Source organism: Pyrus communis, chromosome 2 (assembly GCF_041283825.1).
Source record: "Pyrus communis isolate YQ-2024b chromosome 2, ASM4128382v1, whole genome shotgun sequence".
NCBI classification, from domain to species: Eukaryota; Viridiplantae; Streptophyta; class Magnoliopsida; order Rosales; family Rosaceae; genus Pyrus; species Pyrus communis.
The window spans coordinates 19,742,462-19,757,670 of NC_142566.1; the positions used below are offsets into that span (position 1 = coordinate 19,742,462).

The 15,209-nt window shown below is 40.1% G+C and overlaps 2 protein-coding genes across 2 annotated transcripts; both read right to left on the bottom strand.

The window, feature by feature from the left end:
* Positions 1-23: 23 nt before the first annotated feature.
* Positions 24-3,991, bottom strand: LOC137749032 (methyl jasmonate esterase 1-like). The gene is made up of 3 exons (XM_068489215.2): positions 3,481-3,991; positions 656-784; positions 24-479 (listed from the first exon to the last, which is right to left on the bottom strand). The coding sequence occupies exons 1-3, from the start codon at positions 3,964-3,966 to the stop codon at positions 207-209; spliced, it is 888 nt and encodes a 295-aa protein (XP_068345316.2). The 5' UTR covers positions 3,967-3,991; the 3' UTR covers positions 24-206.
* Positions 3,992-6,625: 2,634 nt separating this feature from the next.
* On the bottom strand, positions 6,626-12,654 carry LOC148698693 (uncharacterized). Its single transcript, XM_088677559.1, has 2 exons — positions 11,220-12,654; positions 6,626-6,696 (listed from the first exon to the last, which is right to left on the bottom strand). The coding sequence occupies exons 1-2, from the start codon at positions 12,640-12,642 to the stop codon at positions 6,626-6,628; spliced, it is 1,494 nt and encodes a 497-aa protein (XP_088533685.1). The 5' UTR covers positions 12,643-12,654.
* Positions 12,655-15,209: the final 2,555 nt, after the last annotated feature.

The window sequence follows — 15,209 nt, forward strand, 5'->3', positions numbered from 1 at the left end:
ACTTTGAAAAATGAGAAGCGACCACAAGCCAAGCTAAACGCAGTGACCATGTTTATAGTAGTGCGTCATGCCTCTTGAACTAAAGTTCATGGACACGTAATTATTAGTACTTAAAGCAATCTCATTTATTCATTTACATTTTGTACTATGGTGCATGCAACGCAGGCTACCTAGTATGCCTGAATTAATCATGTCCGTCCATGTCTTTATGAATGCTTCTCAGCAATACTTTGGAGGTGGCAGAACAGCTCCACTGGTTTAGAGAACATGACCATGTGATCAGAACCGTTTATCACTTTCACTTCATTTGGGGGATTCTTCTTGATCATGTAATTTTGCTCATCCAACGCAATCGCAAGGTCTTGGTTGGCCACGATGAATACTCTACGAACTGATCCATACCTCTCTTTCGTGAGTTTTATTACATCATAATTATATAAAGGAAAAAATCTTACCAACGATAACGCTAGATTTAAATCCTGTCCATGACAAACATAAAACAAAAAAAAGTTAGCTAACCAATACTCGAAAGCCCGAACTTATTTTTTGAAACAATTAGCGCTCTACTCTTACAATACACCTTATGTTTCCAATGTGTTATAAGAGAACACGATAGGGTTCCTATATATTTCAATAGACACACTTCAAGACTTACCTGTGGTGGGGAGAGCTGGTACAAGATTGTCGCCATGTCCTTAGGCCCAAGGAGAAGGGAGGTTGCAGGGTTGTTGGTCCCGTTGTCATATCTGTATTGACTGTCCATAAATTGCCTTCCTTTGGTAACCTATACATTTTTTAAGAAAATTATTTTTTAGTTACTTATCCTTAAGTAGGATTCAGAAAACAATGAACAAGAGATCATGTTAAATTGTTACTTGTGACAAATATTTTAAATATGCCACATTCATTCATCAAAATAAGGTTAGTACGACATATGACCAATAAATTGGGCATACAGTAAAACCTCTATAAATGAAAATGTTGCGATCAAGAAAAATTATTACTTTAGAGAAGTATTATTATATCGATAAGTAAATAATTTATAATTTATTGATATATGAATATTTATTAATGTATGAAGAATTTTTTAATTTTGTTCAATTTTTATTTTTTTTTATTTTTGATTTTTGATTTTTTTTTGATAAAGAGACATGTTGGGACCAAAAGAATTTATTATTATTTTTTTTAACAAGTGGTATTATCTATATTAAAGGGAAGAGGGTGTATTTAGCCTCATAATGGGCTAGCAATAATTTGGTTCAAATCCGTCTTTGGCAAGAATCGAACCTAAAACCTCTCACTTACAAGTGAAAAGGAATACCGTTAGACCGTAGTACTAAGTAACTTATTATTTTAAAGAGGTCATTATTGTATCGATAAATAAATAATTTATTTATTTGTCGATATATGAATATTTTTTAATTTGTAAAGTATCTTACAAAAAACAAAGATGCATGTATATTTTAGGGTTTTAAAACTTTTAAGGTGATTTAGGAACAAGACGATCAACTGTTTTAAAAAATTAATTTCCTAGAAGATAAAGTACTTCAATGTTTTATATGCAACATAATCTCTTTATATATAAGTAATCTCTTAGACTCCTAATCATTACAAGTATCGTAACTTATCCATCTATGACATCTGATTTGAAAGGAATAAAAAAAAAAAAAATACATTGATTGATGAGATAAAGGGAGCATTGTGCGAGTATAAAAATGAGCATATCTCTTCTAGTTAAAAGATTTGCAAACAATGGGTTCAACAAAAATATTAGTTGATCTCTACCAACCAATCAACACTATCAAACACTATTAAAAGGTCAACATGATATTTATCGGATGAGATGAAAAATAACAATGTTAAGAGGCACAAACCAGCAAAATATTCCGAGTTAAAAAAGTATTGTATGAGTGGTTTCTCCAATATCAAGATAAAGTGAATATGACTAGAGAAATGATAGCAGAACTTTTAGACTTTTAGTATATACTAGCCTTCATGCGCATGCAGAAAACATTTTTTGAATCGTGGCGTGTTAGTCGCGACTTACACTTTTTAAATGTATATATATGCGTAAATTGACAAAAGGAAAGTCAAATATTTGAAGTAAATGAATAATTTTAGATCATACGAGAAGAAACACCTCATAAACCAATTAAAGCAACTGAATTCACATATTAAAATCGGTCTCTATAGAATTTACATTAAGAATAGAGAAATAATATTTAATAAACAATTGATTGAATCATATTATTGCTAGCCTATTGTGAGGCTAAGCCCACCTCCCTCCACCTTAATATAGATAATTCGTTTATTTTAAAAAAAAAAAAACAATCATTTGACAATTAATTTAATCACATTATTATCCGTGTGCGAAAGACTTTTTTTATAACCAGCATTCTCTTAAGATGTTTTGAACGTGTTTAAAAATAGAGAAAATAATATTTAATAAATAACTGATTGAATCACATTATTGCTAGCCCATTGTCAGGCTAAGCCCACCCCCTCCCCCTTAGTGTAGATAATATCGTTTGTTATAAAAAAAACAAAGAATCATTCGACAACTTATTTAATCACATTGTTATCTGTGTGCAAAAAACCTTTTTTTATAACCGAAATTACATGTCTCTTAAGATGTTTGAACGTGTTTAAAAATAGAGAAATTGAATCACATTATTGCTAACATATTGTGAGGTACTAATTAAAAATAAATAAAAAAAAGCACCAAAAAGTAAATTATTAAAAAAATACTATTAAAATGATGAAAATGCCCCTACTTTATTTGATGCATTATTTTGGAATGCCTTTGAAATTTTTTTGTTTTGGGGGCATTTTTGTCCAAATATTTTGTTGAAGCGTGGTGACACCAAATCACTATTCATCTTTTCCATTCTCTTTATATATAACTAGCAGAGAGCACACACTTTGTGTGTGTGAATAATTTCTCTTAATAAGTGCATATTTTTTCTTAATATTACATAATTATTGTTTTGTCATAGGAAAAATAGGTATATGATTGTCATTTTTAAAAAAAATGAGGGTAAAATTGGAAAAATAGGGATATGATTGTCATTTTGTCAAAGGGTACAAATTAAAGCCTTTTCAACCGCCCACCTCCTCCCACATTCTCCTTAAGCGCAACTGCTTCAGTTCATTCAAACTATCCAAAAAATATCATGATTTCACTTACGTGTATGAAAAAATGATGGTGGGACAATTTCTCTTAGTAGGTGTATATTTTTTATCTTATGTAAATATTTTAATACAAAATTACTATTTTGCCCTCCTTATGTAAATGTTGTGTATAAAAAATAAGGGCAAAGTAGGAAAAAAAAGTGGAAATACTTCAAAAGATACAAAATTACTATTTTACCCTTCTTATATCAACATTGTGCATCAAAAGTGAGGGCATAATAGGAAAAAAGGGGGCAAAAGTTGACAAGGCCTCTTCTCTTAATAGAATAGATAGATGAATTTCATTACCTCTGCATATGCAGTTGAGAAATTGAGAGTAGGACCATACATGACAGCTGTGGCAAATATCGCAGCAGCAACTTTCTCAGGAAATCTCTCCATGAAAATAGATATTACGGCTCCACCCAAGCTGTGACCCACGAGGATAACCTTTTCATTTGGTGGTAGAGACACCATGACCTTTGTCAAAGGCTCGACGAATTCCGATAACGAAGGGAGTTGTTGTACCTGAATCGGGTTGATCCCGGATGCTCCCAAGTCTAGAGCTGTTACATTGTGACCAGAGTTCCTCAGAAGAGTCGCCACCTTATACCAACTCCATGCCCCATGACAGGCTCCATGTATCAACACAAAATGTTTTGGACTTTGAGTTTTGTTGTGAATGTTGGAGGGCGGGGATGGGGTTAAGGTACTCGCTTTTGCCAAGCAAATAAATGAAAGGAAAAATAAAAGGAGCTTCTCTGTCATGTTCTTCAATTCCAATTTCTGTATCATTAACTCACAATTTCCTTGATTTGGTTTGCTTCTATCGTCTTACTTTTATATATAGAAATCCGTCCGAGAACTAATAATCGACTCAGGGGTGATGTTATGGAGAGCAAATAAGTAGACTAAATTTTGTAAATTAAATGACATGGAAATTGATGATTGGATTATTACTTAAGTGTTGATTAATGTATTTATTTCTTATTGGTGACACATCATTTAGTTTGCAAACTTAATCTCTCTAGCATACTCATCGACTCAGAAGTCAAAAGTCTTGAGTTGAAAAGTATTCCCAACTCCAATTTGCTAGAAACTAGTTTTCTAACTCATAGCCACATGGTAATGTTACCCAATTTTTAAACCAAAAATTGTTAACCAATTGATGTGGTTGTTGATGATTGAATTAGGGGTGTGATATCCACACACCTCATTTTACTTCTCACACACTTTTTTATTTTTCAACCGTTAGATCGGATGAATTGAAAAAGATTAATGGATATAAATTATCAAGGGTGTGTGAGAAGTAAAATAGTGTGTGTGGATAGCACACCCCTTGAATTATTACTAAGTATTGATTAACGTGTTTATTTCCTATTGATAACACATTATTTAATTTTTAAATTTAGTTTGAAAATATATTAGTATACAAACGTCATTGCTGACGCTCCATTATATAAATGGCGTTTATCTTGATCAAGCTAACTAAACCAGACGAAATCTAAGTATATACACATTTTGTGAAAGATTAAAAATCTAATAAAACAAAAGAATAAAATGTTTGAAAAGAATACTGCTAGAAACTTAGAGTTGGGGAATATTGTTATATTTCCAATGCTACCAATATCCACTAAATTTGAAATATTTCCGTTACATTATGTTTGGAGGAGAAAATAAATTGAGAATTTACACAAAAATCAGAATTTTTATATTGGCATGAACCAATTTTCTTGTTTGGATTTGTAAACATAGAAATTTAGAATTTTGGTGTGGATAAAAAACTTGGAATTTTGGGCCTCCAATATGTGGTAGAAAAATGGGTACGCCCATGATAACTTTTGGTAGATCAATAAATCTTTTTAACCGTGGATATTTATTAGATACAAAAGTTGAGGACGACAATTCACTTTACATTGAACTGTGGCTAAAAATTATATCGCCTTTACACGTTTTATAGGCCAACTCATAGCTAAGCAGTTTTTATTGTAGAGCAAAACTTCAGGAATTGATCTAACTTGAATGTGTAATTGAGTTTATGCATTTTAATGATTAAATTGATAAATATTTCGACCATATATGGATTTAATATCGTAGTATCTTTTAGCCTTTATATGCCACAAAAATTGTGGACAAAAATTCACAATACTTAGAACTATGGTTAAAAAGTATATCGATTTGCATGTTTTGTAGGTGAACTCATAAGTACGCAGTTTTATTGTTGACCAAACTTCGGGAATTGATGTAACTTGAATGTATACTTGAGCATATGCATTTTAATGATTAAATTTATAAATATCTCAACCACATATGAATTTAATATCGTATTATCTTTTTGCCTCTATATTTGACACACCCCAACCGAGATCAGGGCATGCTGGCCGTCACACGAAGGTGACGTAACCATGTGCGCGTGCGGAAGCTATTAAGATAGTAATATAAAAGTACGAATAAATAAAAACCTAATAGCATACAGAGTACTAGTGTATGTGAGACACAATTCAGAGCAAAGCTACAACAGTCCAAAAGGAAAAGATACGACATATTTACACCCGAAGGTGACCCTACAATGGTGAATGTCTGTCAGAAATGCCGGGACGCCCTCTGGGATAAACCACCGAACTTGCTAGACCACTAGAACCTGGAGGGGCGCAAAAACAAAAGCGTGAGTGGGCAAAAACAAAGTTCTTTGAAAACTCTTTAGCAAAATACATTCTAACCCCTCGCCGTAAAACCTGTATACTTCCCAGAAAATGAACATATATACGTATGTATAGATATGTCAATCATGCTCCATGATATGCCATTCATGCTCACATTATGCCACAACAGAATCTCATAATCAAATATAAATGCCCAAGCGTAAATCACATCAATAACATATAATCTGGCAGCCGGGAGTCACCTAACGTGACATGTACCGCTGCATATAGAGCTCTAATCTCAACTCAACATCTGAATCTGCACACGAGTCGGAACCACCTAATGTAGTCTGTCCGACAGGACTGGGTGTAATATATACGCTCTAGTGCTACGATCACGTGAAGACTGTGCGAATAATCGCGGGTCACCTACGAGTCGGAACCACCTAATGTAGTCTGTCCGACAAGGCTTGCACCTAACTTGGATCCAAGGCGAGCGTGTGGTGCTGGTGAACATCACGTGAAGGACTGTGCCCTGGCCCTGGGCGGGAGCACTAACACCGGGGGTGCAGATTATGAGCTCTCTAAACATCTCAAACTATAATTGCATAACAACAAGAATACCACTTACCTGGCACTTACCTGTGCGTCCACAGCACCAAATACACAAATATGAATGTATGCCACTACCAATGCATATGATGATGCGTAAGTGATAATAATATAGTGCATGGCATAACTCAAATAACCTTTTCTATTTAATTTCTGGGAATATAACTGTATATAGGTATATACGGAAAACAAAAGCCCACTCACTGATAATTAGAAGGGTCGTAGCCCCCCTGCCTCGAATGTGAACGTTCGTCCTCGGAAAACGAATCACCTATACGCAACAAAGTTACGAAAACATTAATTTAAAAGCACCTAAGCAACTTCTCGTAATAACTTCTCATACATTGCTCAAATTGGACAATTGAATATACCAACGTGATCTACACAACCTCAGGATCACACCCATATTTTTAAAATAATTTTTGGACCACGCACGCGCCCCCACGCGCCTGACCACGCACGGACCTACGCGCCCCCCACGCGCAGTCACGTGCACTGCACACTGACGGCGTCAACTGACGCCGTCAGGAATATTCCGTTATCCTGACGGAATATTCCCTAACTGACGCCGTCACTGCCGTTAGGAATATTCCGTTAAACTTAACGGAATATTCCCCTTTCTTCTCCGGCCAGTCGCCGTCGCCGGCGCCGCCGCCGTCGCCGGAAAACTGGGAATTTTTCAAACCTTGTTTTCTCCTTCGTTTTTCAACCATTTTTCACGTTCTTTATACCAAAATGAAGCTTAGGACTAGTAGAACAACGTTAGACTAGTTTTAAGGCCTAAAAACCATGAAATCTCACCTACAACAACGATCCAAGTTCGGCCAACTTTGCACAGGACAATCCCAACGTCCAAATTCACCCAACGAACCACTCCCAAGCTCCTTGGGACCTCACAAACACATCTACAAGCTTAGAAATTCCAAAAACACACTAGTTTAGGTTTGCATGAACAGTGCAATAATTCGGCCATTGTTGAAACTACGTGAAAACGTTCGAATTCTTACCTGGAATTGGTATGGTTGTGCTCCTCACAACCTCACGAGTACGATGGTGGTCTTGGTTTCTCGATTGGTGGAGATTTGAGTATATGTGTGTGTTGTCTGTGTGTTTGTAGAAGGAGAAGAAGAAGTTGGACTCGGGGGAGAGAGAGAGAGAGAGACTGAGACAGAGACAGAGAGACAAAGAGTGAGGGAATGAGGGAGGGAATCCCGGGAAAAGTGAGGGTGTATGAGTGTGTGTGGTCCCACCACACTACACAACACACATTAACGGGATAAAACGAATTAGGGGTATAATCGTAAATTCACACGTACGTTAAAATGAAATTTGGGACGGGATGTTACAACCTACCCACCTTAATAGAATTTCGTCCCGAAATTCAAAATAACTAATTACACCCCTAACGGTCAAAGAATAATCTAGGATACAAATCCCTCATCCTATTTTCTGTCTCCCATGTCGCTTCTTCAACCGAGTGATTCCTCCACAAGACTTTCACCAAATTTACCGTCTTGTTCCTCAGAACCTTCTCTTTCCAATCTAAGATCGTTAACGGTTCCTCGTCGTACGTCAAATCTGGATTTATCTCTAACGGTTGAGGAGGTATCACATGCAACGGATCGGCAACATAGTGTCGGAGCATAGACACGTGAAAAACGTTATGCACTTTAGCTAACTCCGGAGGCAACTCCAACCTGTAAGCTACCTCACCAACTCGTTCTGTGACCGTATACGGTCCAATGTACCTGGGACTCAACTTCCCTTTCTTTCCAAACCGCACAACACCTCTCCACGGTGAAAGCTTCAGAAATACCCAATCTCCGACCTTATACGTTCTGTCCGTAGCATGTCGATCTGCTAAACTTTTCTGCCTGTCCTGAGCTGCTTTCAGGTTAGATCTAATTACCTGAACATTTTGAGTAGTCTCCTCGACAATCTCCGGACCTACCAAGACTCTTTCGCCAACCTCTGACCAACACAACGGAGTGCGACAAGATCTACCATACAAGGCTTCAAATGGCGCCATGCCAATGCTTGAATGGAAACTGTTGTTGTAGGCAAATTCCATCAAGTCTAATCGCTGGTGCCAAGCATCACTGAACTGTAACACTGATGCTCGCAGCATATCTTCCAAAGTCTGAATAGTTCTCTCGGACTGTCCATCCGTCTGTGGATGATACGCCGTACTGTAAAGTAGTCTCGTACCCAAAGCTTCCTGAAAAGCTACCCAAAACTTCGATGTGAATCGTGGATCACGATCCGAGACAATACTTACAGGGACACCATGGTACTTTACAACCCTTGAGATAAACAATTCTGCTAACCGGCTCAAGGAGTACTTCTCTCTCACTGGAATGAAATGTGCCGACTTAGTGAGCCGATCAACGATCACCCAAATGCCATCAAAGCCATTATGTGTACGCGGCAACTTGTACACAAAATCCATAGTGATATTTTCCCACTTCCACTCTGGAACGGGAAGCGGCTGCAACAATCCAAACGGCTTCTTTCTTTCTGCTTTAACCTGCTGACAAACAGCACAACTGCTCACATACTCAGCTATCTCCCTTTTTATACCCGGCCAATAGTAAAATGGTCGAATGGTATGATACATTTTAGTTGCCCCTGGGTGCATGGCATAAGCCGAGATATGTGCTTCATCGAGAATTTCCTTCTTCAACTCCACATTACTAGGCACGAACATTCTACCCTCTAACATCAACATGCCATCAGAATCACGAACTCTGAGATCTCGCCTCCTTCCTTGATCTCGAGCTCGAATTAGTTCTTGAGTCTGTTCATCAGCTACCTGAGCTTCAAGCACCCGATCAACTAAGATTGGCCTAACTTGAAAATTAGCAAGTAACGCCACTTCTCGATCTTCTGCTTCTAACCTTACTCCCGTAGCACGCAAGTCCACCAAAAGAGGAATACGATTAGCGTACAACGCATTGATACGACCATGTGACTTCCTGCTAAGTGCATCGGCCACTACGTTCGCACGACCTGGGTGATAGTCAATCGTGCAATCGTAATCGCTGAGCAACTCCAACCACCTCCGTTGACGAAGATTAAGTTCCTTCTGGGTGAAGAGATACTGAAGACTCTTGTGATCTGTGAAGATCCTACACTTCTCTCCGTAAAGATAATGTCTCCACAACTTCAACGCAAAGATGATAGCAGCCAATTCCAAATCATGTGTAGGGTAATTCATCTCATGGGGTTTCAACTGCCGCGAAGCATAAGCAATCACCCTACCATGCTGCATCAATACACATCCCAGACCATTCAAGGAAGCATCACTATAAACCTCAAAATCACCACTATCGTCCGGGAGTGCCAAAACAGGTGCATTAGTAAGACAATGCTTCAACTGCTGGAAACTCTGCTCACACTTATCATTCCACTCAAACTTAACATCTTTCCTTGTTAACCTCGTCAGTGGCAAGGCAATCACCGAAAAATCCTTAACGAATCTCCGATAATATCCCGCCAAACCAATGAAACTTCTCACCTCAGTGACGGTTCGTGGTTGCTCCCAACTCTCCACAGCTGCAACCTTTTGAGGATCAACAAGAATACCTTGAGCAGAAATGATGTGCCCCAAAAACGCGACTTGATCTAACCAGAACTGGCACTTGGTAAACTTAGCATACAATTGGTGTTCTCTCAACCTCTTCAACACCAAAGTAAGATGTCGAACATGCTCTGCTTTGGACTTAGAATACACCAGAATATCGTCAATGAAGACAATAACAAATCTATCCAGGTAAGGCTGAAATACCCGGTTCATTAAATCCATAAAAGCTGCTGGTGCATTCGTTAACCCAAATGGCATAACCAAAAACTCGTAATGACCGTAACGAGTCCTGAACGCCGTCTTAGGAACATCATTCCTACTAATCTTCAGCTGATAGTACCCAGACCTCAAGTCTATCTTAGAAAATACACAAGCACCTCTCAGCTGATCAAACAAATCGTCGATACGAGGCAATGGATAACGGTTTTTAATCGTCACCCGATTCAATTGTCTGTAGTCGATACACAGCCTCAAAGTTCCATCTTTCTTTCTCACAAACAACACTGGAGCGCCCCAAGGTGAAGTACTAGGCTGAATGAATCCCTTATCCACTAATTCCTGTAACTGCACTTTTAATTCCCTTAACTCAGCAGGAGCCATACGATAAGGAGTTAAAGAAATAGGATTGGTACCTGGAAGCAACTCAATATTGAACTCCACATCTCGATCCGGGGGTAAACCAGGTAAATCCTCAGGAAAAACATCAGGGAAGTGTCTAACCACTCTCACGTCCTCAATTCTGCTAGGAACGGTCTCCTCTAGCACCACATGAGCTAGATACCCCTGACAACCTTTAGACAACATCTTCCTCGCTCGCAAAGCCGATATAACGCCGTGTCTTACCCCACTCTGCTCACCCACAAAAGTAACCTCAGGTAATCCAGGACGGTGAAACGTAACTACTTTCCCGTAACAATCAATGTTAGCACGATAGAAGTGCAACCAATTTGTGCCCAAAATCACATCAAAATCAACAATATCTAACGGGATAAGATCCGCGGGCATAACAACACCCTCTACTATCACTGGACATCCTGGGTACATACAATCTACGACACATCTCTCTCCTCTAGGCATAGCGAATTCTAAATCGTACCCTAGAGGTGTGGGGCGAGGTTGCGTTACTTGAGCAAATGTATGAGAAATAACGGAATGTGTAGCTCCACAATCAATTAAGACTCTAGCAAAATAACCAAGAATGTTTAACGTACCCATTATCAAGTCCGGGTTGTTCTGAGCATCCTGCAGGGAAATATTGTGAATACGCCCCTGGCCCTGCTGTCGTCCTCCACGACCTCTGCTCGCTTGAACACCGCGACCTTGAGCTCCACGCCCCTGACTGGGCTGACCCATCTGTCTCGAAGATCCTGCACTACTAGTGGCATTCTCACTCTGCTGATATTGTCCTCCTTGGTACCACTGAGAACCACCAACTGGAGCTGGAGGATACGGCATGTAGTTGCTGGGATACGGGGGATAACCACCTTGTGAATACGGATCCTGGGGGTACTGATACGGTCCCGGGGCATAGGGAACAGCATCACCCTGATAGTGATAGGCACCACCTCTACCTGCTTGACCATAATTACTCGGACCCTGGATTTGCCGAATCGGTGCAGGTGGCGGCATAAAGGTCTGCTGCGGCTTCTGCTGCTGACCCTGGGGACAATTCACAGCTATATGTCCCATCTGTCCACAAGTGAAACAAACACCGTTGCCGCGCCTACATTCGCCGAAATGTCGGTTATTACATCTACGGCAAAATGGAAGTCGGTTTCGGCCACCATCACTTTGTCTCTGGCCTCGAGCACCTCCATAAAACCTACCTCCACGTCCTTGTCCAGAGGCACTGAAACCACCGCTAGACGAACTCGAACTGGCACCACCCCTTTTAAAGTTCTGAGTTTGGCGAGGCCCAAGCGATGTTTGACCTTTTCCTTTGTCGTCTTTCTTCTGATTGCCGTTTTTCTCTTCGTCACTATCACTTGACATATTCTCAGAGTCCTCTACCCTCAACAATATCTCATAGAACTCCTGGTAGGACTCACAGTGAGTAGTAGTCACCATAGAACGCCATTTCTTCTTTGTGCCCAAGCGAAAACGACGAAGCATCTCCGCCGGATTACCAGCGACATCAGGATAGTAACGAGACAAATCAGTGAACTTACGATAATACTCGTTAGCCGTCATCTTTCGCTGTTTCAACTCAGTAAATTCCTGTTTCTTACGGTCGATATACTCAGGGGGTACAAATCTCCTCTGAAACACGTCCTTGAAAACATTCCAATCGGTCCTCTGAGCTGGAGTCAACATACGAAGTTCTTGCTCCCACCAAGCTGCAGACTCCATCTCCAGAAACCATGACGTTGTCTCAACCCACCTTTCCATAGGAAGGTTCCCCTGGTTATGTAACACACGGAAAGTCTTCTCTATGTGTTCCAACCAACGTTCTGCACCTTCATGACCCTCGTTACCTTTAAACTTATCCAACTTCAGGTTATACATAGTCTCCAGAGGAGTCCTCTGGGGAGGGCGCATCACTGTTTGAAGGGCTGTAGCAATCACTTCCCCCAACTGAGTAAGATCAGGGAAACTAGGCTCATCTGAGCGACGTGGTTCCCGACGAGGCGGCATGATTCTGACAGAAGACACCAACTATTAGAATACTCACAAAGACACAGGACTGCCAAACCTAGGCTCTGATACCAAGCTGACACACCCCAACCGAGATCAGGGCATGCTGGCCGTCACACGAAGGTGACGTAACCATGTGCGCGTGCGGAAGCTATTAAGATAGTAATATAAAAGTACGAATAAATAAAAACCTAATAGCATACAGAGTACTAGTGTATGTGAGACACAATTCAGAGCAAAGCTACAACAGTCCAAAAGGAAAAGATACGACATATTTACACCCGAAGGTGACCCTACAATGGTGAATGTCTGTCAGAAATGCCGGGACGCCCTCTGGGATAAACCACCGAACTTGCTAGACCACTAGAACCTGGAGGGGCGCAAAAACAAAAGCGTGAGTGGGCAAAAACAAAGTTCTTTGAAAACTCTTTAGCAAAATACATTCTAACCCCTCGCCGTAAAACCTGTATACTTCCCAGAAAATGAACATATATACGTATGTATAGATATGTCAATCATGCTCCATGATATGCCATTCATGCTCACATTATGCCACAACAGAATCTCATAATCAAATATAAATGCCCAAGCGTAAATCACATCAATAACATATAATCTGGCAGCCGGGAGTCACCTAACGTGACATGTACCGCTGCATATAGAGCTCTAATCTCAACTCAACATCTGAATCTGCACACGAGTCGGAACCACCTAATGTAGTCTGTCCGACAGGACTGGGTGTAATATATACGCTCTAGTGCTACGATCACGTGAAGACTGTGCGAATAATCGCGGGTCACCTACGAGTCGGAACCACCTAATGTAGTCTGTCCGACAAGGCTTGCACCTAACTTGGATCCAAGGCGAGCGTGTGGTGCTGGTGAACATCACGTGAAGGACTGTGCCCTGGCCCTGGGCGGGAGCACTAACACCGGGGGTGCAGATTATGAGCTCTCTAAACATCTCAAACTATAATTGCATAACAACAAGAATACCACTTACCTGGCACTTACCTGTGCGTCCACAGCACCAAATACACAAATATGAATGTATGCCACTACCAATGCATATGATGATGCGTAAGTGATAATAATATAGTGCATGGCATAACTCAAATAACCTTTTCTATTTAATTTCTGGGAATATAACTGTATATAGGTATATACGGAAAACAAAAGCCCACTCACTGATAATTAGAAGGGTCGTAGCCCCCCTGCCTCGAATGTGAACGTTCGTCCTCGGAAAACGAATCACCTATACGCAACAAAGTTACGAAAACATTAATTTAAAAGCACCTAAGCAACTTCTCGTAATAACTTCTCATACATTGCTCAAATTGGACAATTGAATATACCAACGTGATCTACACAACCTCAGGATCACACCCATATTTTTAAAATAATTTTTGGACCACGCACGCGCCCCCACGCGCCTGACCACGCACGGACCTACGCGCCCCCCACGCGCAGTCACGTGCACTGCACACTGACGGCGTCAACTGACGCCGTCAGGAATATTCCGTTATCCTGACGGAATATTCCCTAACTGACGCCGTCACTGCCGTTAGGAATATTCCGTTAAACTTAACGGAATATTCCCCTTTCTTCTCCGGCCAGTCGCCGTCGCCGGCGCCGCCGCCGTCGCCGGAAAACTGGGAATTTTTCAAACCTTGTTTTCTCCTTCGTTTTTCAACCATTTTTCACGTTCTTTATACCAAAATGAAGCTTAGGACTAGTAGAACAACGTTAGACTAGTTTTAAGGCCTAAAAACCATGAAATCTCACCTACAACAACGATCCAAGTTCGGCCAACTTTGCACAGGACAATCCCAACGTCCAAATTCACCCAACGAACCACTCCCAAGCTCCTTGGGACCTCACAAACACATCTACAAGCTTAGAAATTCCAAAAACACACTAGTTTAGGTTTGCATGAACAGTGCAATAATTCGGCCATTGTTGAAACTACGTGAAAACGTTCGAATTCTTACCTGGAATTGGTATGGTTGTGCTCCTCACAACCTCACGAGTACGATGGTGGTCTTGGTTTCTCGATTGGTGGAGATTTGAGTATATGTGTGTGTTGTCTGTGTGTTTGTAGAAGGAGAAGAAGAAGTTGGACTCGGGGGAGAGAGAGAGAGAGACTGAGACAGAGACAGAGAGACAAAGAGTGAGGGAATGAGGGAGGGAATCCCGGGAAAAGTGAGGGTGTATGAGTGTGTGTGGTCCCACCACACTACACAACACACATTAACGGGATAAAACGAATTAGGGGTATAATCGTAAATTCACACGTACGTTAAAATGAAATTTGGGACGGGATGTTACAATATTGGTATATGTGGCAAAAAATGGGTACCTCCATGAGAAAATTTTGTAGATCGATGAATATTTTCAATCTGTATATTTATTAGATACCAGAAATTATAAGTCTATTCGCGAAAGTCTAAGTCAATACCATGTACAATATTTGTCAAGACACATATTTAGGGAACTGTTATTAGCACTCCAAAAATCTCATTCTACACTCCGCACAAGTGTATTTTTCTTTTTAATTATAGAAAGTTT

What these genes read in the sequence shown, in the direction of transcription:
- LOC148698693 (XM_088677559.1), bottom strand. Translation starts at nt 12,642, where the DNA reads ATGCCGCCTCGTCGGGAACCACGTCGCTCAGATGAGCCTAGTTTCCCT. An exon ending in CAACCCGGACTTGATAATGG is followed by an intron (nt 6,697 to 11,219) that starts GTACGTTAAACA and finishes TGTTGCGTATAG; the next exon opens with GTGATTCGTTTTCCGAGGAC.
- LOC137749032 (XM_068489215.2), bottom strand. Translation starts at nt 3,966, where the DNA reads ATGATACAGAAATTGGAATTGAAGAACATGACAGAGAAGCTCCTTTTA. An exon ending in TCTCAACTGCATATGCAGAG is followed by an intron (nt 785 to 3,480) that starts GTAATGAAATTC and finishes AAAAATGTATAG; the next exon opens with GTTACCAAAGGAAGGCAATT. An exon ending in ACCAGCTCTCCCCACCACAG is followed by an intron (nt 480 to 655) that starts GTAAGTCTTGAA and finishes TGTCATGGACAG; the next exon opens with GATTTAAATCTAGCGTTATC.